The sequence below is a fragment of the Salminus brasiliensis genome, chromosome 8 (assembly GCF_030463535.1).
Source record: "Salminus brasiliensis chromosome 8, fSalBra1.hap2, whole genome shotgun sequence".
In the NCBI taxonomy this organism is placed as follows: domain Eukaryota; kingdom Metazoa; phylum Chordata; class Actinopteri; order Characiformes; family Bryconidae; genus Salminus; species Salminus brasiliensis.
Genome location: NC_132885.1, coordinates 14548187 through 14574879, shown reverse-complemented (window position 1 = coordinate 14574879; position 26693 = coordinate 14548187). Strand labels below are relative to the sequence as shown.

The following is a 26693-nucleotide window of genomic DNA, read 5'->3' as shown; positions in this document are numbered from 1 at the left end:
ATGGTGTGGTAGCTGACTAGCCAGTAGTGGTGTTATCAGTTGTACCACACCAACCAATAAATAAAACAGGGTTGGAAAAAGGGGCCAATTCCAAAACCCCAAGACCCTGTTTACACCTTGCATCTTTAATATTAGGACTATATCTGGAGGCCAAGCAATATAAAAATGTAAGTGTAAACAAGACGCTTTTAAACCAGATTCAAATCTAATCATTCTATGACACATTTGAGCCTGATGTTATAACAGTGTAAACACATTCATCTCTCCAAGATGCATTCATCAAATCAAATCAAATTCATCCAATCCCATTCCAGTACAACCTAAACACCAGCAATAACTGCCGCAACATGGATAAATTCTTTGGCACTTTTACTAAGTGTGTTGAAATATATCAGACATAACTTACAGACTTGTTTCACAGTAGTTGCCCAATAAATTATATGTTTGAAGATTAATACTTGAATAAAGGGGATTAACTGGACATAATTTCAGAACTCCCTTAAACCCATTAGTTAAAAGCCCAAGTAGAAGTGTGAAAAAACTACCACTTGGTTAATGTATGAAAAAGGCCTAAGAGGGTCAATGATGCTGAACTCACTGTACTCTGATTTGGCAGGAGGAGTTAAGTTGAGTCTCTCCAGTGAATCGCTGCTCCCCTCCTCCAGCACGTAGTCAAAGTTCAGAATGAACATCATCACCACGCCCTCCTCGTTCTTCACTGGGATGATGTGCGTATTGCAGAGAAACTCTGAGCCTGGAAAGAGGGAAAGAGAAAAAGAGAGAGAGAAGAGGAATAAAGACATCTGTCGTTCTTCAAACCTCACTCCATCCTGCCCATTTCTCCCTAATTAATTTATCTCCCTTATAACCCCCCATCTGCTGCTTTAATTGCTATGAATCCACTAATGAACATGAGTCTTCATATCAGAAGAGAGTAGAGCAGAAGTAAGTAGGATGGAGGAGAGGAAACGGTTAAAAAAAATAAATCCAGCACGCACTCTTACTTCTGTTATTCCGTTATATAATGAATGAAGTATTACAATGCCACTAGCTGAACACACTCTAAAAATAACCAGTGGTTTGGACTGAATTTATATTCTATATAAAAAAATATTTCTATGACAATGATACGGTTTTTATGTTGTATAAGGTGAATTCAGTATAAGGGAAATTCAATATTGCTGTTTTTCCAGCTTATGGAAGAAAACTCAAGTTCTTTCGCTTGTCACACTTGTCCTCTGAAACAAAATAAGCAAATCATAACCACGGCTACAGATAAAGTTGCTGTTGGGGGTCTACCATCAACCATTAAAGGCAGGGAACAAATCCAATAACATGAAATGTAATCAACTGTCTAGAGCAAGAGCTGTCCAAATGCAATTTGTTGCAAGATTTGATTGTGTGCATTGCAGTGTTTATAATGGTCAGATGCAGACAGTCTATTTATGATGAGATAGAGAGTGAGACCACAGCACAGACAGGTTTTAGTATCTCACTGTTGGCTGCAAAGTGAAGTGCAAAGCTAGTTATCATCTTGTGAACATTAAAGGGGGATTGTTTTTATTTGCAAATGACATACCTCTGAATATAAGTCACTGGTGCCCGAGACATTGTTTTACAATAGGCCTAGGACTTAATAAAGGCAGAAATGGTACACAAGCTATATTACCCTTATCATTAACATTTAGTGACAAACTATGATGATCAGACCTATGGCTTTAGTTCAGTCCCTGGAACATTTTGGCTGTTCTAGATGAACACAGTCAAATAAAGCTTCTAAAAAATATTTTGATTACAGATTAATTTAATAAGCTTGTAGAAGCAGTTTTTAATAACATTGGTCCCAACCACAACCAAAATAAGACTGATTATTATTATTTTCTGATTTCTTCGTCATTTTCTAATTATATTGGTGGTCATTTTAGTTAGGCCTTCTGACTGCTCGCAAAAGCTTAATCATTTGGAGAACTCACATAGAAGTACAGAGATCATGGAACAAAACCTGATTTGACAATATTTTGATGTTTTAATTGTGGTGGTTCAATTCGTTGCCGACTAAAACTTAACAAGAAAATACAACTAGTACTGTAATACATGCAGAATTTAAACACAAGTATCTTAATGTATTTTACAACAATTTACACACATGTAATTCTCATAAATCATGAGGCCTCATTTGAAGGCGCAGAAGGCCCTGGGGTTTCCTCATTGTCAAACTAACATATATAAAAGCTCAGGCAATGCATATTGGTACACTGGTGGTAAAAAATGAATGAAATGACTGTTTGCTTTGTAGACTCTATCAGGGTACTGATTATCGTCATACTGTTTTAAAAATATTAGCTACTATGGTAAATGGTATTATGATTGTGCAAGCAGCACAGATATTTCCAAGTTTATGTGGCTTTTGTTCAGTCTCATCCCAAGTTGTTTTAAAACCGAAAACCAATCAAATACAAAGTTTAGTTTGCTCACAGGGTGACAAACTGAGTAAACACCATTCATGATTTTTAATCAATCATTCAATAAATGATAAACTGTCAGTCTGACAACAACTGCAAGTGTATTACTGCTCTGAATCTTGAGAGAGAAACCGGTTCGCCTGAACGTAGTTAGCAGGATAATAATCTGCTCACCACAGATCAAATTCAAGTCTGGCTGACTGAAAGCCCACTTATAATTGTTTAGGCGATAACAATGATGATGATGAAGCAACTGCTGCTAAAAGGACAGGAAGCTATAATATAGCTAATAATAGCTAAGGAAGCTATATCATTTTATTTATTTATTTATTTTATAAGCTGTTGGCTAAATGCTGAGCTACCGTCCCAGGCTAGGTGAAACAGTTCGACCGTGTTTGGAGCCGACTATCTAGATGTGAATGTGTTAGTTAGCAGGCTAAACACATACGCATATCTGACAGCACAAAGTCAAGTGAATGGTGTTAGGAGTGTTTGCAGTGGCTTTCCTAAGTGCACATGGGGGAATGAGCTTATTTGGCCATGTACTAGATAGACACAGAACAGTCCTCAAGTTAGCTATATGTAAGCTATTAGCTTGTAGTGTAGTTTTTAGCTAGTCTTTTTAGGATTACTTAGGACCGTTAGCAATCGTCTAGCTGACGTAGTGTCGGTGAGCCCAACACAAACCTTGCTCATTTATATTTACATCATTTGGCTGATGCTCTTATCCCGAGTGACTTACATTTCAAATATGTTGTTATACAGGTAGGTAAATCTAGCATTAGGAGTCTTACCAAGAATATTTTTTGGTTTAGCATTGCGAATGTTACCCACTATGCTACGCCCACTACACTACACCAACTGCCAAACTCAATCTTTAGTCCCCTACATCCACACAAAATTAAGCACCTATGTAATCAATGAGCAAATCTTAGTCAATGTTTACTGCATAAAGGCCAGTCTTAATTTTACATGCCTAAAAAATGATAATTTTACCACACAGTATCAGCATAACAGACTGATACCTGATAACTGTTACTAAGTACAATGGTGCAGTGTTTTGAACATGGCGGGTTAGCGAGGGAGTGATGTAAGCCATGCTGGTGGGCGGTGAGTGTAATTGGTGATAGAAGCAGTAAAGCACAGAGAGAAGTCAGAGGTTGTGACCTGTCCTGGGCTTTTTTTCTGTGGGTGTAGCTGTGACCTAGTGGCTGCACACAGCTGCCCCAGCTACGTCAGAGTGCTGCAGGCTCAGCCCCGCATGAAGATGAAACAAAGAAAAAATAGTACAAAAGAACACCATGAATCTGTCCCCTTTGACATTAATGTTCCCTACTTCTGTTCTGAGTCCAATCCAGCCCCTATTGTTCATCCGCTCAGCCCTTTCGCAGTGTCCCTTTAGAGATGAGGGAATCCATTAGCAAAAAGCCCCTCCTGCCTGTCGCTCCTGATGAGGAGATATCAGGAGCCCAGGAGGCTCATAAAGTGTTTAGGTGCCCGGAACAGGACAGAAACAGCTTTATTCACCTTCTTGCAGAATCGCTGAGTCGGTGAGGTTATGAAGCGTAGACACATTTGTCCATAAAGTATGATAGGAACTTAGATTACATTATAATTTAACCTCTGGGTCCTTAATAATGAAAGAGACTGATGTGATTGGAAAGATGATTGAGGTCGCTGTGTCTCATAGGCATACATTAATACACCTCATAACCCCTCTGAAGTGCTCTCCTTCTCTCTCCAACAGGCATTCTCATTCTTTGTTGATTTTAGAACAAGATCCACTGATGAATCTACATCATCCTAGCGTGATAAAGTGAATGTGGAATGTAAAAAGCTTACTAATATAATAGCAGTGTCACTTTCAATACAGTGATTCGGTCATTGTCATAAATTGTAGACACACTTTGAAAAGCACACACGTAAACAGCTACAAGAAAAATAATGCAGCAGGTCTTTTTTTTTACTACACTAACATTATGATGGCACAGAGCAGAGCATTAGACATATTATATGGATAGCAAGTTTAGCAGGCGTAGCTGTTTGGTTTACAATAGCACCCTTGAAAAAGAGATGTGTTAAAAAAAACTGAATTTTAATGTGGTAAATGTGCCAAGAGAGAACACGTGTTGATTTAGACACATCATTACCTTTCCCGCAGTAGACTAGTTCCACCACTCTACACCAATAAGAGTCTGTGTGCAAGTCCTCTAAAATATATTCACCTACCTATGTTAAATAATTCACCTGGTTTCTAAAAATAGATTACATTTAATGTGACATCAATTTGTTGTACCTTCTCTGGTTGATGAACACACAAATTTCATCAGTCATTGGGACAACAGAGCAAATTGTCTTCAAAATGGAAAAAGGAAAACAGATATTTTGGAGTTATATTAACATTAGGTGATAATGTTTTGGCTATTCATAACGGTCTGCTCAGAGTATGCTTCTTTAGCATGAGCATTATTGCAGTTCTGTAATATTCTGCACCATTTAAGGTGGAACAAAAAAAATCCTGCATTTTCAGGATGCACTATGTGTTGTGTGAAGATGAATCCATGCATGGATTTGATGAATCAGTAGAATTAAAGCTGACTATTGCATCACATTCAAAGCTGAACGTTGGACTCCCATGGTTGGGACTGTACTTAACAAAATAAAAAAGAATATCTCAACTGTTTAACATGATAATGCAATTATATTTACATTCACTGAATTTGGCTGACACTCATGTCCAGAGCACCTTACATTTTAATGATGTTACATAGGTCATTAAATGTAGAGTTAGGACTCTTACGCATGGACTCTTTGTAGTGGTCCAGTCAGGGAATCAAACCAGAGGTCTGACATGGGAAAGGAAATGTTGATAAACACTATTCTACACCAACCACCATAAGGTAGCTTTGACATATCATGTTTCTGTTTCATAATAAATAAATAAATAATAAATATATTTAATTTACTACTTAATAATAAATAGATATATAAACAATAAATAAATTACTAATGATTCAAATGAACAAATGACTCAATACACCATATGTTTAAAAGTATCCAGACACCTCTTCTAATTAGCGAATGCAGACACTTTAAAGATGCACCCATTGTTGACACAGGCATTCAATTACTCACACACACAGTTTGTATACTTTCCAGTGTAAAGCGCTGCCAGCATAATGGGTTGCTCTGGAACAGCTACACATGACGCTAAGGTCACCATACCCAATACCTGGCATCAACTAGAGTAGTGGAATTCTGTCCTCCAGAGAAATGAGCTGGAGTGGCATTTGTGATCCAGAACTAATCATCCACATCATCACCTGACCTAAATAATTATCTTGTGGTTGAGTGCAATCAAATTATTACAGCAATGTTCCAATATAGTGGCTAAACTAATAAATTAGCCTGATAAACAGACAGTATATACACATACAGAATTAATACTATACACATTCTCTCCATCTAAGCATCACTCAAGGACAGGAACACTTTCCCAGAAGAGAAAAACAAATTAGCCATGGTAGCTTTTAGTATTTATATAGTATAGACTATCTGGAAAGGGCTTTAGAGGCTTTCTTTCACTCTTATCTTTCTCTGTCTCTGTCCTTCAGGGAGGACACCTGACGTACAATAAGCGGTCAGATCAAAAGATTTCCCGCTGCAGTAAATGCAAATCTTGTATCTCTGCCAACAGTAGGCCAGATTTTCAGACTCCTGGACACATGTTCACAGCTACCTCACCTCTCTCTCTCTTCATTAGCAGTACGCTGGCTGTCTGACTAAATATAACCAGTTCCTGTTGGAGCACATTAGCTGCGTCAGACTCGGGCAGGCCTGCTCTGTGCTGGAGAAAGCTCTGTTAATTGCCTGGACAATGCAGAGATGTAGAGACTTAGTGCTAAAATCCTCTGATTTTTTTATTACCATTAATGGCTCTGTTTTAAGAAAACAAGCTACAGAAGTCCCATTTACACTCATAAAAATAAAGCTGCACCAAACGATTCTTTAGAATATGCAATAGAAGAACCACTTTTTTTGGTAAATGTGTGAGTGTGACATTCACTTTGTGTAAAGGTTCTTTATCAGTTTAAAGCTTCTTCACACTCACACCTCTCTATTTTAATCATGGTTGTTTATGGAGCACAACATTGATTATAATAGAGAGTGTGAACCTTAAAACTGATAAAGAACCTTTACATGAAGTGAACTTCACTATCACACATTTACAAGCATGTTTCTTTTTAGAACCAAAAGTGGTTATTCTATGGCATTGCTTAAAGAACCTTTGGAAGCACCTTTTTAGGAGTGTACAATGTTGTGTTGAAGTTTTAAGCGTCTGAGAAAATAATATATACAGTTTTTTAATCTGAGCTGGGTTTCAAGATATCTTCCTAGCACAAATATCATTCTTTAATGGTAGATAGAGAATTATACTAACACTTTTTCTAGCAGTTAAGATGGTTTTTGGGAAGTTTTTGAGAAACTGGGCCCAGGGCAGTTAAACTAACTGATAAAACAATATATTGTAATTTAAGTGTGAGTGTGTTAACCATTCTTCAATGTCTCCTGGAGGAAGCCCTGAAGTTACAGTTACTTTCCAACACTTTATCTAATCAGTTCTTCATTAAAGTAAATCAGATGAGCTGCAGGTGGAACTGAACACATCCATACAGTGTCTATACTCTAACTCATACAGAGTTCATAGAGAAGTCAGTAATCATACTTTCTAGCTGTTTTTCTAACCAGGTCATTAATAAAGTAACACCAAAAACAACCCAATCATCCTATTTTTACTGCATTTAATTATGTGTATTTATTTTCAGGTTTTAACAGTTATCATGGCTGATAAAGACCTTCACACAGTCCTGCATAGACACTGCAATCAGCAATGCTGTATTCACTACAATGTCACTAACACAGTCAATTGCGGTGCACTCAAGTGTTCTGCATGTTCTGTCCCTTCTGTTCTGCATGTGATGTTTTATATTAAAGTACACAGTGCACTTATAAAGTACATAACAGTACACTCTGCAAACATGCAAGACTGGACTGTAAACCATGCCATAACAAAGCCAAATTAATTGATTTCTAAAGAGATTCCTCTCTCTTTTTTACTGAGCAAGAATTAAAAAAAGTTTTAGCTAACTGTAGTGTAATTCTGAAAACTAAACCCAAAGAAAGGATTAAGCCTTAGAATGTAACTTTAAATATTTATGGTGTCAAAATTCTGCCATTGTGTTTCACAGCAATTACATTCACTATTGACATTAAGGTTCTTCGTTCTGCCATGCATAATTAACACAAACATGGGTCTGGTGTCACTGTGCCAGTCTGCTGTTTCAAGAGTTTTGGACACTTTCCCCTTTGTAAAGACTACTGGATAGCAATGCATGAAAGAATGTCGTATATCTTATAGGGATTAACCATTATGACACAGAGACATACAGCCCAGTATTGACCCAAATAAACTCAAAAAACTTTTAAAGTGTTTTAGCAGTGTCTGTTATTTAACTGTCAGTAGTAGTGGAAGAAAAAAAACTTGTATTTGTACCATGTATTTTTAAAGCTACTAGGGCTGCCTTTCCCAAAAGCATCTGCACAAAGATGCTTCTTTATTGTCGAGCAAGCATCACACTGAATACACTCTGCCAATTAGGATGATCTTAACACTAAGATATGTTTAGGAAACTAGGCCCAGTCCAGTTAACTACACTACAATCATGAGAAGATAATCTAGAAATGTTATCAGCATTTAGCTATCGCATGACCATGACATTTAACATCATGAATAAAGGCTCTGTGATCAGTGTTGTAGACAATCAGTGGTGTATTACTGGGATTAGATATCACACATGCTAGTGTAGTATCATTCTGCGATAAGGGACACCGTGGAGGTGAAGGACAGACACATGAGAAGTTCTTCTCCAGTGTCTTGGATAAACATGTCTTGGAAAGTGCACAACATTATAACCTAGACAATTTCAATGCATCTCTATTTTGATATTTATCATATTAGCTTGCTTACTGCCATCACGTAACATTATTCTACAGTGTCTATAAGTTGATTCTGACTCCTGTCAAATATATGGGAAGGTGTTCTCTAGAATGTAGCCCAGTAAATTGTGTGTAGTGTGGTTATTTTGGTTTTGAGTTTGAGAGTTTAAGAGTTTGAGAGTTCAGGCTTACTCAAGGAGCCATTGGTTAGTTTTCTTTGGTTTCCATGGTGTGTTCAAGAATCCACAGCAACACCAAAATTCAAAAACATCTATATTTCTCCTATCTCACTTTTTATTGTCCAGATTTCACTTCTATAAAGTAAACCGCAGAAAAGACCAACACCTGGCCTTGTACAAACAAATTACATTTAAAGATCATTTCAAGCTCATTTACTTCTGTTCTGACAATACCTGTGTCATGTTTTTAGGTACTGAATCCTTTGTTAGTAATAATCGATCTGAGCCACAAAAGCTGTCTGCCACTTCTCCATCTTCTCCATCTATGGCAAATCAGGTTGTATTAAATGCTATTAATTGTTTTGCAGAAAAATGTCAAATTATATCTGCTTTTAAATTATATTGTCAATATTAAATTATATTTGTCAATTCTAATTGATCATCCCAGCAATCACTGTATCATCAGCCTGAATCATGGCTAAAAGAAAAGCAGCAGCATGCAAGGGTCTCCTGCAGCTATCTGGCCTGCTGATCTACGGTTGAAGACCCACTGAGCACTGGAGCAGATGGAGAAAGAATAGTTCACTGAAGAGGTTAGCATGAAACTTCCACCATCCTGTACCATGCTGAAAGGCACCTTTTTCCACTAAATCTTGGACCATCTTCACTTTTGCGCTTCGCTTAATGCATGTCAGAGTCCATAAGTGTATGTGTGAATTGGAGCTAGAGAACACTGTGGCATTGGGTAGCAGTATACATGTTGGCAAGAGAAAATCCTTATTAAAAATAGTCAATATATCTAATAATTCTCTTTGTAAGATAACATGACTATTATTTATCTACACCCCTAAAAAGTTGGGTTCTTCATGGGTTCTTTAATAAAGACAAGGTTTTTATATACTCTTATTACAAACAGTCCTTGCCCGTCTAAATGGTTCTTCAAATACAAGGAAACCTTTTACAGATAATTCTTTAGAAATCTTGTAATGAATGGCTCTATATAGCATAGAACAATTCTGCATAGCATATTGTTGACTTTTTCAACTTTGACAACTATCTAAAATCAACAATCAATCAAAATGAGAAATATTTCTGATGATTTTTGTCTTGTTCCTACTGTAATTAGAAGACTGGCCACATAGCTGGAGCTAAAAGTAAAATTCAGTGACTGTCCTGTCATGTACTACAAAAATGCTCTTTTTCCAGTTCACAAATATACACTGAAACACACACATACATATTCTCGCTGTTTAGTATCTCATCAATGCTGCTGTTAATGTTAGATTTTCATTAAGGTTTAATAAATAATTTCTGTAGATGTCGTCTTACATTGTATTACATTTGTGACACTCGGCTGAAGCTTGAATCTAGGATGACTTACATGCAGGCCTACACAGGTAAACTAATGTAGCGTTAAGAGTCCCAGCTGGTGACTCAGACATTATTCTACCATGGGGAAGGCAGTGTTGTCCATTACACTACAACAACCACCATTACAGTTCAGCACAACATTCCTTTAAGTAAGGTTCAGCTGTTTATCCGTGTGTCTTTCTTACTTTTTTTTTATTGCTTTCTTTTTTCTCATAAATGCATTGCTGATTTGTTTTTATTAAGGTATTCTTCTGTAGCTCAACACAACAAAGAAATTAGAAAGTCAACAAATTCTCAAAAGCCGTTAATGATTATTAATTCATGCTGAATGACGACCTCAAAAAATGCTTTGATGCAACTAAAACATTTATCTTCCTGGCTCTGTCTGCCTTTTTCTTTTTTAATTACACAGAAGAGACTTGATTCATTTCCGCTATGGTCTTTACCAAAGTCAGCTGAAGGTAAACTGAATTTAACATGCTTTTGACATTTACAAACAAATCTACTGTAGCTGTACATCTACACATGTAAATCACATGATTCCCTGGTATAGTGAAATGAGACTTACTTTATTTTGTACAGCTCAGAACAGAAATTTGCATAGCTTAAATTCCTGCCGTAATTAGACTCACAAACACAGTCACTGACTGAGAACATTGTCAAAACACTGGGTAATTCCTGTTCTGTAAGGCTTTGTCACACTGGCAGAATGAATTCCACAGATCACAACAAGAAACACTGCTTCATACAGTTTGTTACAGCTAAGTAACTCAACCTTGAGCTTTTTTAAGAGGGACAGTTAAATCTACAGTTCAATGAAACCATGAAATTCAACTAGAAATCTTCCTTTCATAGTTGAAATTTCAGACTGAGTGACCTTGTTAAATTACTCAATACGACCTTCCTCTTCCACACCACTGCAGTTAACACTTACCCCCCTACACTATCTCAGTGGGGTTAATAGATGCTTGAGACTATAGTCTCTGTTGACCCATTAGTGTCAATTTAAAAGTGAGCTAATCTTCATCTCTTTAATTGGAAACCTTACATGTTAACAATCAAGCTAAAGGCTTGAGACCAGAAAGCCTATTGAGTGGCAGGGATGTAATGTGTTACTGCGAGCTGGTATGTACGTCATCCTCAACTAACCTCTCAAGACTGCACTTACTTTAACCCGAATCACATTTCACAGAATGCGTCAGCCGAGACAAGGTAAATCCTGGGTCTAAAGTGTTCCTTACACACATCTCCTTAACAATCTCGTTCACACACATATGCACGCACACACACTGAGTGTCTTATGTCGCATATTGCATAGTAGATCATTGCTGTTGGGCCAAAACTTTCTATCTTCATTTATCTATCTTCGACTATCTTTACATAATCCGAAAGATCATTATTTTAGGGTATTCAGAAACTGACCTTTTTAGTGATTACTAAAACTTTAGAATGGAACATATCTTTAAATATTAGGGATTAATTGAACCCTAAGGTCAATTGTCAGCAAGAAGCTTCAAAGGCCATCTGACATTGATCTGATCTAAAACTAAGAAAAAAAGGCTAATATTACATGCTAATAAAATGAGTTTAGTAAATCCTCAATAATTTGCTTGATAATGTGCAGAGTTGTAAATAATTCCACTATTAGTGATTTTCAAATGACAGATCTGTAATTATTAGGGGTGTAACAGAACACAAAAGTCAGGGTTCAGTTCACACTGCAGTTTAAACCTAGTGGTTCTTCACAAGTTCAGCATGAGTTCAGTACACCAGGAAAAAAGAAAACAAAAAAAAAACGAGACTAACCTTAATTTCGTTTCATGCAAGCGCCATATAGTCCCCCTGAGGTAATGAATACATACATATATTAACTAGTAATGTTTAATGTGTTTTCTCACATACACACACAAATGCTGACACATCCTCCACATTCAATCCACCATGATCTCATGAGCTGAAATGAGATATACAGTCCAGAAATTTGAACTTCATTTCAACAGTCATTTAAAATCCATACACGAGAACGGTGAGAGAAAAAGAATAGAGAGATTAAAGACGTCTCACTCTCCTCTACGCGTGGCAGCAACAGGAAAAGCCCACACAGCACTATATTGTTAAAAAGGAGGCTGAAAAAGTCAGTACAGTTCTTTGCAAACTACGTCCTACTTTGGTGACAAGATGTGGCAGACAAGACTAAAGTTACCAGAGCAATACTCCTGAACCACTACATTTACCACAATACCTTGCAACTTCAACGGCTTACAGCTTAAGCTATTTGAGTGGCATGTGTACTCAAAATACAAAAAATTACCGTCTTCACCCTAATAGCACATACTGTGTGTGTTCTCTGTGCGTCTGCATGCACCAATCCGTGACCCCATACTGTGCTGGTTCGGTACAAATATGCATGCCTAAATACTCTAAACACTTCTTAAGGATAAGTTAGTCCATGTATTCCTCTGGTTTTCCTACACATTTCCTCTGGTTTTCAGGACAAACAAACATGCAAGCACAGACACACACACACACACACACACACACACAAATACACATAGTGTATTACGTTTTTCAGCTGCCCTCCTCTCTACCTGGGCCTGATGGAATGTCAAACGGCCTAGGCTGCAGGGGGATGCAAATCTTATCGACTCTCATTTTTCCACTCGACTACACCTGCCCTCCTGGGCCGTTTAGCATTGTGTACATCACTCTGAAGGAAAAGCCTTTCCCTTCAGAGCAAGCTCTCGCCTGTCAAAAGACCTTCTCTCTCTTTTAAAAGCTGCTTTGGGGTCAGTAAGCAACTGAGAGCCTAGACTGTCTTTTCATTCTCATCCTAAAATACTTCAATGGGAGCATAACCTGTCTTTCTCTTCCATTCTGAAATTTCTTTCTGCAGCCTCCTTCTCTCTCTGTACTGGGGGGCTAGTCCATCACACAACCAAACATTTCCCTTACGTAAAATACCTGATTCAGCCCACCAAAGGCTTTATAATTAGTTAGATGAGCTGAATCAGACACATGCTCGGGTCTGGTCAATAAACTAGTGTAAAGCTACATAATTATTCACATACAGGCAAAAAAAAATCTATATTAGGAACAGACTGAATTAGTCCCTTGTTGAACTAGAGATATGAGGTGAGGGATCCTCAGACTAATTACTGTACGCTGTTGGCTCATCATTGCAGCTTGTGCTGCATATACTGTACTTGGCCACTGATCTGTTGTCCTTTCATGATGATGGAAATTTAATTAGATTCCTATTTCCATCATCAATAATTAAACCATAACAGCCAAGAAGCTCAGTCTGGCCCTCGCTGAGGAACTTTTTAAAAAGAGGTGTTTACAGCTTGGGCTATTTGAGTTCCCGTCCTTACTGAAACTTTACACAGAGTCTGTGACGAGAATAGAGAAATAATGCTGCTGTGACAGAACAGATGCAGACTCATAAGTAGCAGCCAAAATCCAGCTGAGAAGACATAATGACATGTTTAGCATTTCCTGCTCAGATCACTCTTGGCTGAGAGTAACATCTCCGTTTCCAGCTTATCAAAGCATCATGAATTGTTAAATGCATTGGAACACTATACAGCTTATGCCCAACAACCGTCTGAGCCCATAATGGTTTCTTATTTGATATTTACTGCACTATACAGGGTGTAAATATGATCACTGTGTGTCCACTATGGCAGCATGTCAAGTTCAGCTGAGCAACATTGTTGAATGAGTTCTTTCTGTGATCAAGAAACCTGGTAAAAACCAGAAGTCAAAGAAAGGATGGGAACAGGAACAGGAGAAGAACAGTATACTTGGTCCCAAATGCAAATGTGATTTACAAATCAACTCAGGAATCCAATGAAAACAGTTGTTTACAGATGCAGTTTGCATCACCAGATTATGACCAAAGCTGTGCTTATGGTCAATACGGACACACTGCAAGTGCACTGAAGAGTGGATCTTTATGGAGGCATCAGAGATCATCAGATTTCATCTAAACAAAATTCACACAGCATCATTTACTAAAACAGTGTGATACTGAAACGCATCACATGCCATATACAGTATGTGAGGATGAAACTGACTTCTTATATTCAATAATGCAGCTGGATTTTAAATGTGATCCAAGATAGCAGAGCAGGGCAAGTGCGGACATGTCGTCTTCAATAACAGTTCAATCTGTTTCATTACTGTCAAGGGTGTTAAAATAGATTCTGGACAGTGCATTAAAACGTGTTATGTTCCCAAAACCCGTGCTGTCTTAAGCACAGATCTACAGCAGCACAAATCAGATCATTATATGGTGCCAAAGCCATTTCCTCAGAACACAAGATAATTACACAGCGTTCGTTAAAAAGGAGCATTCAAATGGCACTTCAGAAATGTTCAGATCTTTATGGATCTCCTGTAATGCGGTCCAATATTCGGAAAGAACCTCCCCCATTTGCTTCAAATGTTAGGGATTGATTTTCTGCATCCCCAGGGAGGAAAGACTGCGTTTCAGTTGCTGTGAGAGTTACAGGCGTTTGAAGGCATTAGTGCTAAAAATAGCACCATTGTAGCCGTGCCTTCAGGAAAGGCTGCGTTAAGTCATTACGAAGCTGACGGATGAGTCTCCATTTGACTCTCCACCAAGCAAAGCCATATCAGTCAGCTGAGAATCCATCAGAGTGTAATGACTCAGGCAAAAGGTTGCAGCTACTATATGCTTCACGGCTACTCTCTTATGTGTGATTCAATTCAAAGGCGGGAGCTTCAATGTCGCATCAGCAAAGAGACATAATGACATAGAAGACTGTGTATGTCGGCTTTGTTCGCGGCAGCTGAATGTTCTGAATGAATGGATTTAACGAGGGGACTCTGATTGAAGTGTACACTAAACTTAATCTCCAACAGATGGTCATTTTAAAGCAGTTTCTTTACACTGTGGGGATAATGCACCAGCATCATAATGCAAAGCAAATGTTGTGTGGTTCACAAAGGCTGGACTGCATGCAGGACATCGAGATTGATTCCCCCTTCTACAAAGCCCTGGTCAGCTAATTTTAAAATGTCTCAACCAGCTGACTGTTCCCAGTAATGGATCACAATAGTTAAGGAACAGAACCTAATAGAACAGAAAGAGATCACGTCTTATGAGCTCAATGGTAAACAATACTGTCAAATGACAAACACAGACCACAAGAACACCATATGGTCAGGTAACCCTCCCACCTCGCTACAGATGGTAAAACCACCAAAATGAATGCACTCTCTAATTAAGTATATCTTCATTATGCTTGACTATCATACGAATGTAAGCTGGTGGAGGAACCCTCAGCAGGATCCTGGGAGACATGAGAGTCGTCTCTGTGCCCCTGCATGTCTCTCTGATCCATTTTGACAGGGTTAGCGTTGCAGGGTTGTTTTGCTGGAGCTAATGCACAACCATTCAGGGAATGGACCAATCAGAGCTTAGTGATGCAGGGGAGAAAGGAGAGGGACTAACCCTTTGTTTGCGGTCTGATGGCCATGTGGCTCTCTCCAGTCTTACTGGGCTTGCTGCAAGCCAGACGCTGCGGCCTACTTTCATTTTTAATCAGTGTCGCTTGAAGTCATTGCATGGACTACTGAGTGACTAGTGGCAGTGCTCCACTATGCCCACTGTTTAATATGCAGACAGCAGGGCAAGTTCATTGTGCCAAATCTTGATTAGTGGTTTCTACTGCAAGTTATTTTCTACTGTGAGTGATGATACATTGTGTTTTGAGAAGAAGACATTCCAGTTGTCACTGTTTCAAGCTCCTGCACAAGATTCACAACAGCATGTGAGCCAGATTAGAGGCCCATTGACTGCTGGTTTGAGTCCACTGAAATCAGCGAGAGTAAAAGAAAGAGAGAGGGATGGGGGTTAGCCCTGGCAGAACTGGTGGAACAGATGGCCAGGATGCCTCTGGAAGGCTTTCAAGAGGTCCTCCCTGAGCTGACCAGCACTGTTTCATATGCAGTGGTATAGTGATGCTCTGGACAGGCATATGCCCTTGATGAGCTATCACTTTGCCCATCTGCCACTCAGTCCAGCGTTTGAAGGCTTCATTACAACTGCTGATCAAGAGAAACGTATGAAATGAATCTCAACTCGAGAAGCAAAAAGTATCCAGCCGTGCTGAAATTTCATTCCCATGCTGTTTTGTTTTACAGATGTCATATGTTTTTTTTTTGTTTTTTGTTTTTTTTTTAACAGCAATGCACACAGCATTTTTTTCAAATTAGTTTTACAGACCCAAAGAATATGTGGGGAAGGTGCAGTCATTACCATCTCTTCACCAAACATGATCATTTGCTGACTGCTATCTAAACATTGTCTGCTTACAAATTACACACCAAATATTAACCAGCTACACACTACTAACCTAACATCAACATCTAAAACTATCATGAGCCAAAATGTTGATGGATGAAGCAAATAATGTTGATTACCTTATTACAAGGTCTGGACTGTAAATGTTAGACTGTATCTGAACAGTTGGTGTCATATAGGTGATGTGTTGTATGTGGGAGAAATAGGCAGGTGTCAAGACCTGAGTGACAAGGGGCAAATCGTTATTGGCAGATGACTGGGTTGTAGCATCTCTGATGCAGCAAAGCTTGTCGGGTGCTCCTTGTTATTAGTGTTGAGTACAAATTGACAGTTGCCTGGGGAGGAAGAAAGCACAAGCGGATAACGGGGTTCGTATGCCCAAGAATGCAGAATACCCATATCCCATCTGAGTCAAACCAACTACAAGTGTGGATGTGATGGGTCAGTTGCCACAATTACTCAGTAAGATTACTCCAGGTAGGTTCTATTGTACATAATGTAACTCTATTATTTCTTCAGCTAATCTCCTGCAGTTGCTTGTACTTAGTAGCAAACCAATCAAAGTACCCATGCCAACCTCTGTCCACCATCAAAAGTGCTTACAACTCACTATTTGTATAGCACCTTCCATACATAGCAGCAATTCAAACCCCTTGACATAAACAGAAAATTACACAAACATGAAATATCATTAGTATTAGATAGATAAATAATAATAATAATAATAATAATAATTATTATTATTATTATTATTATTATTATAACCATAATTAAAATCTCCAGACGTTGATAAAACTAAAGATAACTCAAGTCATTTTCAGCACCCTAAATGAGGAAGAGTAACAGAGTTACTGATCTCGACCATTGGAAAGCAGAACAAAAGCTACAGCTAATGTCATTCCCAGCACTCAAAGTCTGAGAGATAATCATGGTGTAGTTTCTTAACCGCCCTGTACATTCATACATGTTGGACAACTCCACACATTTTCGTATCTAATTAAGTAATGCTCTGTACAGAAGTTTTGTTTTGTTTTTTGACATATATGCCGACGTAATTTGTAACAGTCAGTTTCCATTTTACCATACCACCTACAGACCACCAATATCCAACAGCTATCTACAAATGAATGACCACCAAATCAGTAACAAAAGAAAATTTGTGTAATCGACGCAGACAAACATATCATAAGTCAAAAAATGTATTAACTTAATTACAGATAAAGAACTTGCAGTTAACAACAGATACAAGCATATTTTGTAGTATCTTTGTAATGACAGTCTGTGTTTGTAATCAACTTTGAAGGTTAGTCCACAGTAAACAGGAGAGTCCTTGCAGACAGATCATCTGATCTCAAAACGTGGCTTTAATTCGCACACTTTCCTCATTAGTTTTCTAGTCGGACTTCCCTCCCAAACATGGCTAGATGCTGATCAAGCCAAACACTGCATTGTTTCACAACAGCCACAGAAGTAACCAAAGCGGCTGCTCTGCATTAATAATTCATGCTGTCTTTTCAGAAGCAACCGTCCGGCTCTCACGAAGCACACCTACTCTACTGAACCTGTAGACCTCCCCTACCCCAAAAGTCCCCCTTCAGCTGTCTCAGCAGCAGTCAGCCGTGGTGGAGAGTAGAGCATTGCACCAGGGAACTGGGGGAGCGAAACCCTGCACCCTCGCTCACCACATGCCTTATATCTATCAGCATCTCCTCACAGCGGCATGCCTGTAACTAGCCCATTATCCCGTTAGCTCACGCAAACGCACAGATACACACATGCACACAAGACTGGGTGTCAGGTTCCCATTTTGAAAGACACATAATGCTACAAAGCAGTATTACACCACCTGCAAGATAGACAAATGTACACAGTTAACTCATTAACTATGAAAGGTTCAGAGGACATGAATTAGTCATGCTAAAATAAAATCATATCAAAATGATCAGTAAGTGACAGATGGCTGCAGGTAAACATAAGAGGTCATCTGGTTAACGTGCATGTGACAGTGGATGAAGGTAAGCAGCCAGAGTTTGAAATTGAGTGGATGAGGCCGGTGCCGCACACCTTTACGATCACACTTGGGCTTGGGCATAATGACCTTTTGTGGAAAGTAAATGAATAAATCAATAAATAGTCTCATAAATTGTATTTCAGTACAGCTGGAAAATGAAACAAATATGTGTAATCTCATTATATCAGCTCCACATATCTTAAAGGAGCACTTTGTAGTTCTATAATAACAGACTGTAGTCCATCTGTTTCTCTGTATACTTTGCTAGCCTCCTTTTGTCCTGTTCCCCAATGGTCAGGACCTCACAAGACCACCACAGAGCAGGTATTATTTGGGTGGTGGGTCATTCCCAGCACAGCACTGACACTGACATGATGATCGAGTAGATCGCACACAGCAGTGCTGATGGAGTTTCAAACACCTCAGCGTCACTGCTGGAGTGATAATAGTGGACCACCCAGAAATATCCAGCCAACAGCGTCCTGTGGGCAGCATCACATGACCACTGATAAAACTGTCAAACTGTGTAGCAAAATGTCAGCTTCTGTCTCTGACTTTATATCTACAAGGTGAACCAACTAGGTGCGAGTGTCTAATAGAGTGGACAGTGAGTAGACACTGTGTTTAAAAATCCTAGCAGAACTGCATAACACACGTCACCACCATGTTAGGGTCATTGCAGTGCTGAGAATGACGAGCACCCAAATAACACCTGGTCTGTGGTGGTCCTGTGAGGTCCTAAGCATTAAAGAACAGGGTGATTGTTTGCATGTCATCATGCCAGTGCACTAGAGTTTATCCAGCAGAACATCTGAGGGGCTGGATTGATTAGTGCACTCCCACCTGGTTCCTCTCACACTATGGGTTCTTTTCCTTTGTCAGTGTGAGAATTCAGTGTATTAGGCAGGATAAATGAGCTCATTATGCTCAAGAAAATCATCCTTTCTCATCCTTTTCCTTCTGTCCCTCCCTTACATCTCTACCACAATCTATCGGTCCTGGCTGTATTTTCTTTACTTTCTTCTCTTTCGTCTCTGGCCCTGGCAAATCCTCAAAACAGACCTGTAATTCATCTCCTGATCACAGGCCCTATTCTTCATTTTTTTGGTTACCAACTACAAACAGGCCTGCATTTCATTTGTGGCAGCAGACTATAAAAAAAGCAGTCCGGTTGTTTGCAGGCATGTATACTGGTCTAGGCCTGGCAGAACAGCAGTGGGAAGCATTTGTCTGCCTGGGCTTTACAGGGCTGGTGAATGACAGCGAGTCACATCTGCATGGGGCTTCGCAGGATGGCTTTAATTCAGTGTGACTTCAGCGTGAGCTGCAGCAGCGTCTGTCTCCTCTCTCTCATCACGGCCTGGACAGGCTTGCTGGGTGCTGCAGAACGACATTCATCCAAGACAAAAAACATCAATTGAAAGACAAAAAAAGAGAATAAGTGGAAATCTGAGTGTGTCTCTATGAATCCCGCACCATCTGAGAGGTTTTATAAGGGCGTCTGTAGAACAGTGCGCGAGGCCTAGCGTAAATGAAATTGCACAACAGAGAAGTTCTGTGAAGGAATGACGAAAAAAAAAAAAAAAAAGATTCATCCTCCTCGCGTGAGTGCTGAAATGCGTTTTGAGCTCATGAGGAGTGGTGTCAGGGCCTGCAGGTATAATGAGTCAATTAAAACAGCTCAGGAGCTGACACCTCCATATGCTGTACAGTGCCAGTCTGTCACTGGAGCCAATTATACACAAACATCTTCCTCCCCGTGGCTGCCCTGGGACAGTTAAACAAATGCACCCTCCCCTCTCTCATTGCAGGGTCATGGCAGCCTGCTAGTGTGAACAGCATGGCGGGATGGGTCCGGAAAAGCTGCGAGTATGAGCCTGGCTTAGCGCTGGAGTGTGCGAAGGGCTTTATGGCAACAGACAAGAAGCCTGCAGTTACCCATTGATTTATTCTCGCAGTGACACGGGGATTGTAAATCGATTTGCAGTAAGCTATTTGTATCCTCATTAAAATAGTGTTCAGCCTCAGGTGATCAGCAGCTCAGATAGACAGAGTGTGAGAGAAAGAGAGGTAAAGAGTAAGGGAGAAATTCACCTCTGAAACTTCTCTCTGCAAAACAATTCATCTGCATCCACTTCCCATGACTATGGGTGCTTTCACACCTACCTTGTTTGGTCCAACCTTTTCAGAGTTTTCAGTTTGGTCTGAACCAAAAAGCAGGTTTGTACTTTCGGACCAATTATAGGTGCTGTGCTCCAATTGTGTACTAAACACTATTTTACTACAAGGTATAGATTATATACTAATCTTGGCAGGTTAGTACAGGAAATCCTAAAAAGAAGTAATTAGGAGGGAAGGTCGATTCTTAGATGCATCTCGATGCTGACCTGGACAATTCTAAAATGATTCACAAATGTCATGCCAAAAAAAAATTCTAAATAATAATTGCTAACAATAATTTTGACGAAATGCTAAAAATGGAACTGAGAAGTGTGAAAGTGCAGCACCGGACAGTGTCTGTGAGCAAGAAATGCGACCGGTACCCTCAGCATTAAAAGCTAGAGTATGGAAGGGCTTTGGCTTCTATCCGAGAGCAAATCAGAGTTCAGCATGTTATTCGTTGCTGCCAACCAGAGAGCCATCAAGCAAATGATGTCAAAGCGTCCACCCAACATAGAAAGGGGGAAGCAAATTACAAACAAGTTTTATTGCTAAGGATTTGCGTCCGTATTTAGTCTTTGAGAACCAGGGCTTTTGCACTACGTGCACATTCAGATACAGGGTCCTCTCTCTGACACAACGATCTCTACACTCCACACCAGACCGAAACCAGAGTCACTAGGGAATGACTGTGGTGTGTGGACAACCACTGCCACAACATTTTGTCACCATAACTGGGCATTTTATTACTGATCTACTGGCAGTGTCTCATGTGCTCCATAAACATGAACAGTGAATGAGAGCTACATGGGTGCAGATATGGCTGAGCCAGTAAAGAGTGTAGCAGAGGAACAGCAGATCATTAAGAAATATTTAGTTTTCGTTTCTACTTACTGGGTAAATTCCTACATGTGAAAATTATATGCCCACACATGAAACATGGCCTTTCAAGGAGTGTTCAAATTGCCCAGTGTGTCAAGGCTACTGGGGAGGGTAGCCACAGCAGCCCCACTGAAGACCCTTCCAGTTGACTCACAATATTGCTTCCATTTGTTTTATTATTAAAAGATATTGAACATAAATTCTTAATGAATGATTACACATACTTTGTTCTAAACATACCAAGTAGAGTTATGAAATACGGTCATAATAATTTTACAATTGCATCGCAGCCCTCAGAATCATAATTGAATCGTGATGTCTGAAATGTCCTCCAGATTCACACTCCTAGAAGTGATGAAGCATTGCTATGCCAACATCTCCTGTCACAGTCACCACTGCATTAGCATCATTAACCAATATTTCTTTCTATTTTTCCACACATGAGTAACTCCTACCTTTCTGCTTTTGCAATGTATTATGGGACAATAGTGGCCATTGAAACATGCATAAAAACCAGCCAGTTCTGAGTGTGCATAATGGATATGGATATTATACTCAATTCTGACACTTGTATCTATATTGCATATTACATACTCTAGTTAGTATTGCTAATTATTGCTAATTGAACAATCCCATTGAACAATCCCGTTGAATAAGTAAAAAGTCAACCTGGAAAGTAAATGTTTAAAAGGACATAACTGTATACACGATTTTTTTATGAGAGGGTAAAATAGAGGATTTAACAGGATGGGATTATATTAGCAGTGAAGTGGCAACAAAGTGAATCTGTTCATGTTCAACTTTTTTTCCAGGAAAGGCTACATGCCTAATTAACAGACATGACACAGACAGACATGAGACACACACCCTTCTACAAACCAATTAATGTGAAGTATAGGGATATGCAACCCACGTAGGCGATGATTACAGCAGGTAGGTATGTCATGCAAGTACTTTAGTGCTCTCCTTAAATTGTAATGTGAACCAAAACAAACCGGATCAAATGTTTACAAAGTAACACAAACATAAACCTCGGTTCAGACCTTGGTCCAGACTTTCAGGTGTAAAAATGGCCATGACTTTACTCCATTACTCACTACATGTTGTATGTCTATTGACTGAGAAAGCACTAGGAAACAGCCTAATGATTCACACAAGAGAGTTTGCCCTGCATTTAAGTGCTAAGCTGCTCTTCAGAACACTTAGTGGCCACAGACAGCTCCCAAGGCTTACATGTGTGGCGTGGTTAAAGCACAAAGTCTCTCGTGGTTCCATCTGTCCAACTGGAGAACTCCCGCCACAAGCATATTGCACAAATTTGCCTCCAACAGACCTGTCCGTCTTCATTGAAGCGCCTCAGCCCGAAATCGAATTACGGAACGTCTTTATTCATAATTCATATCTTTCTTATGAATAGCCTCTGCACGCTGTCCAGCAGTAATGCATTTTCAATTCAACCAGATTACTCTCGAATACGCCGCTGATGTCTTGTTAGCCCGCATCGAATGTTGTTGCATTCTCGGTTTAGTGTGACTCCTTAATAGTGGCAGTAATGGCAGTCTAATGAAGCACAATCTCCTTTCTCTTACACTTTTTTTGTACATGTGTGAAGGCAAAAGTGCTGCTTATTAAAATCCATAACGAGGGGAGATAGCTGCTGAATTGCAGTGTAATTCTCCTTCCTCCTCTCTTCTCCAGGTGCTGTTAAATTGCAGTGTTCAGCGGAGAGCTGCTCTACCTGCCAAAGCCAGTGATTACACCTCCAGTGTTATGCAATGTCTGTTTTATTCTTCAGCCAGAGATCATTGTTAGAGGTCCTCTCTCTCTCTCTTGCTCTCTGAAATGTTCTCTCAGCACAGCACCTCATAATTTATAAAAACACCAAAGGCCTCTGCACAGTAACAAGCCCAGGGAGCAGTTAATGCATAAAGTATTAAAGCGATGAGCTACCTCGACAACAGTCAGGATGTCTGCAAGGCCAAACCAAAAAAACCCAAAAAACTAAACAAAAAAAAAAAAAAACACACACACACAAACAGTATAAGAATACAATTAACCAAGGTATTTAATAATGCAGTGGTTCAAATGACCATTTATGTTCCAAAACACTTCAAGCATGTTACCATTGCTACTATAGTGCTGGTATGATCAACACCCATAACGTACAGACCATTTGGAACACAATACGCAATGCTTAATCAATATTTCAGTAGCTGGTAACAGAAGTAAAAGCTCATCAATAATGCTGCTCCTCTGTTAGCTCTGTAGACACTTATGAAGGGAGCGGAGGGAGGGGGATGTGTGCTGATGGAGGAGCACTGAAAGCAGATATGGGTGTGGGTTTTCTTTAATCCACTGTGTTTGGCAGGACAACACAGACTGAGGCTGAATTTGTCTGAGGAGCTTTTGGCGGGAGCCTGGACGCTCACATTAGAGCTCCAGCCGTGCCTGCTTCACTGAACAAATCAGGAGAAAGCAAGCTCCCGACAAAATTGAGACGATATGGGACTGGACCAGAGCAGCAGAAAGAGAGAGAGAAAGAGAGAGAGAAAGAGAGAGAACGAGAGAATGAAATAATGAGAACGTTCGCCAGAGACATAAGAGACCACCCATACAAAAAAGGTTACATTCAATCTCTCTCTCTCTCTCTCTCTCTCTCTCTCTCTGGCTCTTTCATTTCATTCAAAGTGCTCTGTAATGATACCACATTACCTCTGAAAGAGGTCGTACTAGTGAGACATCAACCCCCCACCCCACCCCCAACCCTCCTCTGTCTCCCCTCTGCCTTCCATTCAGAACCCACAGCAGTGATTCACATTTCTCAGGAGAGTAATAGCGAGTCCCGGAGCCTAAAAGCTGAGCAATGTGTGGTGGACTGACCGTCTTTGCGGTGGTAGGTGATCTCCACTTTGCGCTCCTCTGAGCCCAGCAGGGCCTGGGCCACCTGGGCGATGGCGTGCCGCGTGGTCTGCTCCCCATGCAGGAAATCACACGTGCAGGGCCTCTGCATGATGTCCGGCCGGGAGAAGCCCGTCATCTCACAGAAGCCGTCGTTACAGTAGATAATGGCGCAGTTCTGCACGCGCGCATTGGCTATGATGAATTTCTTATCTGCAGAGGACAAAGAAAGCGAAGGTCACTTTTTCAGCCCAGATATGTACTTTTGTTGGTTTCTTTCCAGCTTGCCTTGGCCTTGACACACTAGTTTTTTCTCAAGAGACCTAAGCAGCAGGTTCTGTATGGCTTGTACAAATCTGGATGTGTGAGGTTGATAAGAATTCACAGAATTTAGCACGATTACTGCATTTAAGTCTTTGCAGTTAACCCCTTAGACCCTGTGTGTAAGCCCACACCTCTTCACTTTTATACCTATATTACTGTCACAATTAAATAGGCCCTAAAATAGAACCCTGTGGGACTCCACAAGATATGCTAAACCAAATGCTTATCAAATTGCAGTTTCTGCATTAGCAAAAATAACTGAATAATAAACCTAGTGTTCAAGGGTTTCAAAATATTTCAGAATTGTACTGTGCAATGTAATTATTCTGTCAAAACATTTCAAAGGCAGACGCAGAGATAATGTGATGACAGAGCTGTCATACACATGCCGCCTATATGGCAGTGTACCATTTTCTTAAAATAGCCTTCGGGATCCATTCTAATGCTGGAAAGGCTTGAATCATACATAATTTGTAACGCCCAAAGGCATGCATACAGTCTGCATAGTCTGCTTTACTTATTATTACTGAATAGATCAAAATGGGAATACACCATATGAGAAAAACATCCATAAAAAAAGGTTTAAAAAGGTTGTATATTTAAACAGACACACTGATGTTAAGAAGTGCATCCTCCAAACAAAACCATGTAGGATGAAGGCCAGCAGAGCATGCTATTCTTCTTTTGGTGTTTATGAAGCCTGTGCTATTAAAGGAAGTAGAAGAGAACACCTCTAGTAAATATACTATATCAACACAACTGCAGCCTTTTAGATGACTTCTTTTTTTTTTTTCTTCAAGAAATGTGTGGATGAAGCACATCGTATTCAGTATTGTATGTGCAACTCACCGACGTGTTTGGATCATTTAACTAGAAAGTTTCTGTAGTATTATTTATCTTGTGATTAACGGTCGAGCTCCTTGTTCTGCTGCTGTACTGGATGCTAAACGCGCTACAGGAAACATTTCTCCACGTCATTAATGCAACTAATATCCACTTGCTTATACTTTTCCATAACACGCATCTCCAGATCGACATTAAAAACACTACCAGGTTACTAGAAGGAACCCCAGCCCCTCCGTTTCAGCGCTGCTCTCTCCCAGCAGCTGATGCCCATTGTCTGCTTTTGTATGTCTGCCCTGCATTTGCCTTTTTTTAATCAAGCTCCTCACATTCAGCTGAAACCTCCACTTCGATGCTGATCCTGTCTCACCAGGTGTGAATCAGTTACTTCAAATTCAGCAGATTTTCACACTTGTATCGTTTATAAATCGAAACTATCGAGGCATAAACATCCTCCCCTCACTCACTCGTTTCCAAACTGAGCACTTTCCGAACTGCCTGATTTGCGCTCACTGTGTTGTCGTGTTCATACTTACTCTGTCCCTCAAATTTTCGTATTATTATCCCCAGAAATGTGTTTTGTGGCGCCACATGACCCCTTCGCACCGGCATGATTAGAAAATCTTCACTTTGTCCTGGTCCACGAGCGCTTTTGCCCCGCGACTCCGCTCCCCAGTAAAGTTAATGTGGCTGCCGGGTGGTCTTCCTCCGGCCACAAATCATTCTTCTCCACTCCTTTTTTTTTATTCAGTGACCTTTGTTGGCGTTATTTAGGCGCGGTGGCAGACAGCTGCAGTCCGGCTGCTCGCTCGAACTCCTGGCGCGCAACGACAAACCGTGACCGCGGATGACAAGGCGCGCTGGGTTTAGTCCGAGGACCATCGCTTTCCATGGATATGGAGGAGCTCCTGTCGTGCTGAGAGCGAGCGGAAGACTGAGGTTCATGCGGCGGAGAGGAGAGCACGCGCCTCTGCCTCTGGGGGGCTTTTTTAGCACGGTGCGCTCAGCACTGCAGCCGCGCTTGAGGAGTGGAGCCCGGTTTCACAGCGCACATGTCGTCGGTGATACGTAGAGGAGAGGGAGGGGGGAGGAGGAGGAGGAGGGGGAGGAGGAGGAGAAGGAGGAGGTGGGGGAGGTGAGGCCACGCTCTCATGACACGACACGTGGCTTTGTTTTCCACTCTCAGTCACTGAGCAGACCAGGTAGTGCCTACAAGTCGGTGGAACGCCTCATCA

General features: G+C 40.2%; 1 protein-coding gene across 1 annotated transcript in view; it reads right to left on the bottom strand.

Moving 5' to 3' along the window:
- Positions 1–26372, bottom strand: part of LOC140560973 (voltage-gated inwardly rectifying potassium channel KCNH7-like) — a 66947-nt gene extending 40575 nt beyond the window's left edge. Inside the window, exons 1-3 of the mRNA XM_072685727.1 lie at positions 25995–26372; positions 24274–24504; positions 599–754 (exon numbers count right to left, since the gene is read on the bottom strand). Of these exons, the coding sequence (XP_072541828.1) occupies positions 599–754; positions 24274–24504; positions 25995–26070 (463 nt within the window). The 5' untranslated portion in view covers positions 26071–26372. The remainder of the gene's footprint in view (positions 1–598; positions 755–24273; positions 24505–25994) is intronic.
- Positions 26373–26693: the final 321 nt, after the last annotated feature.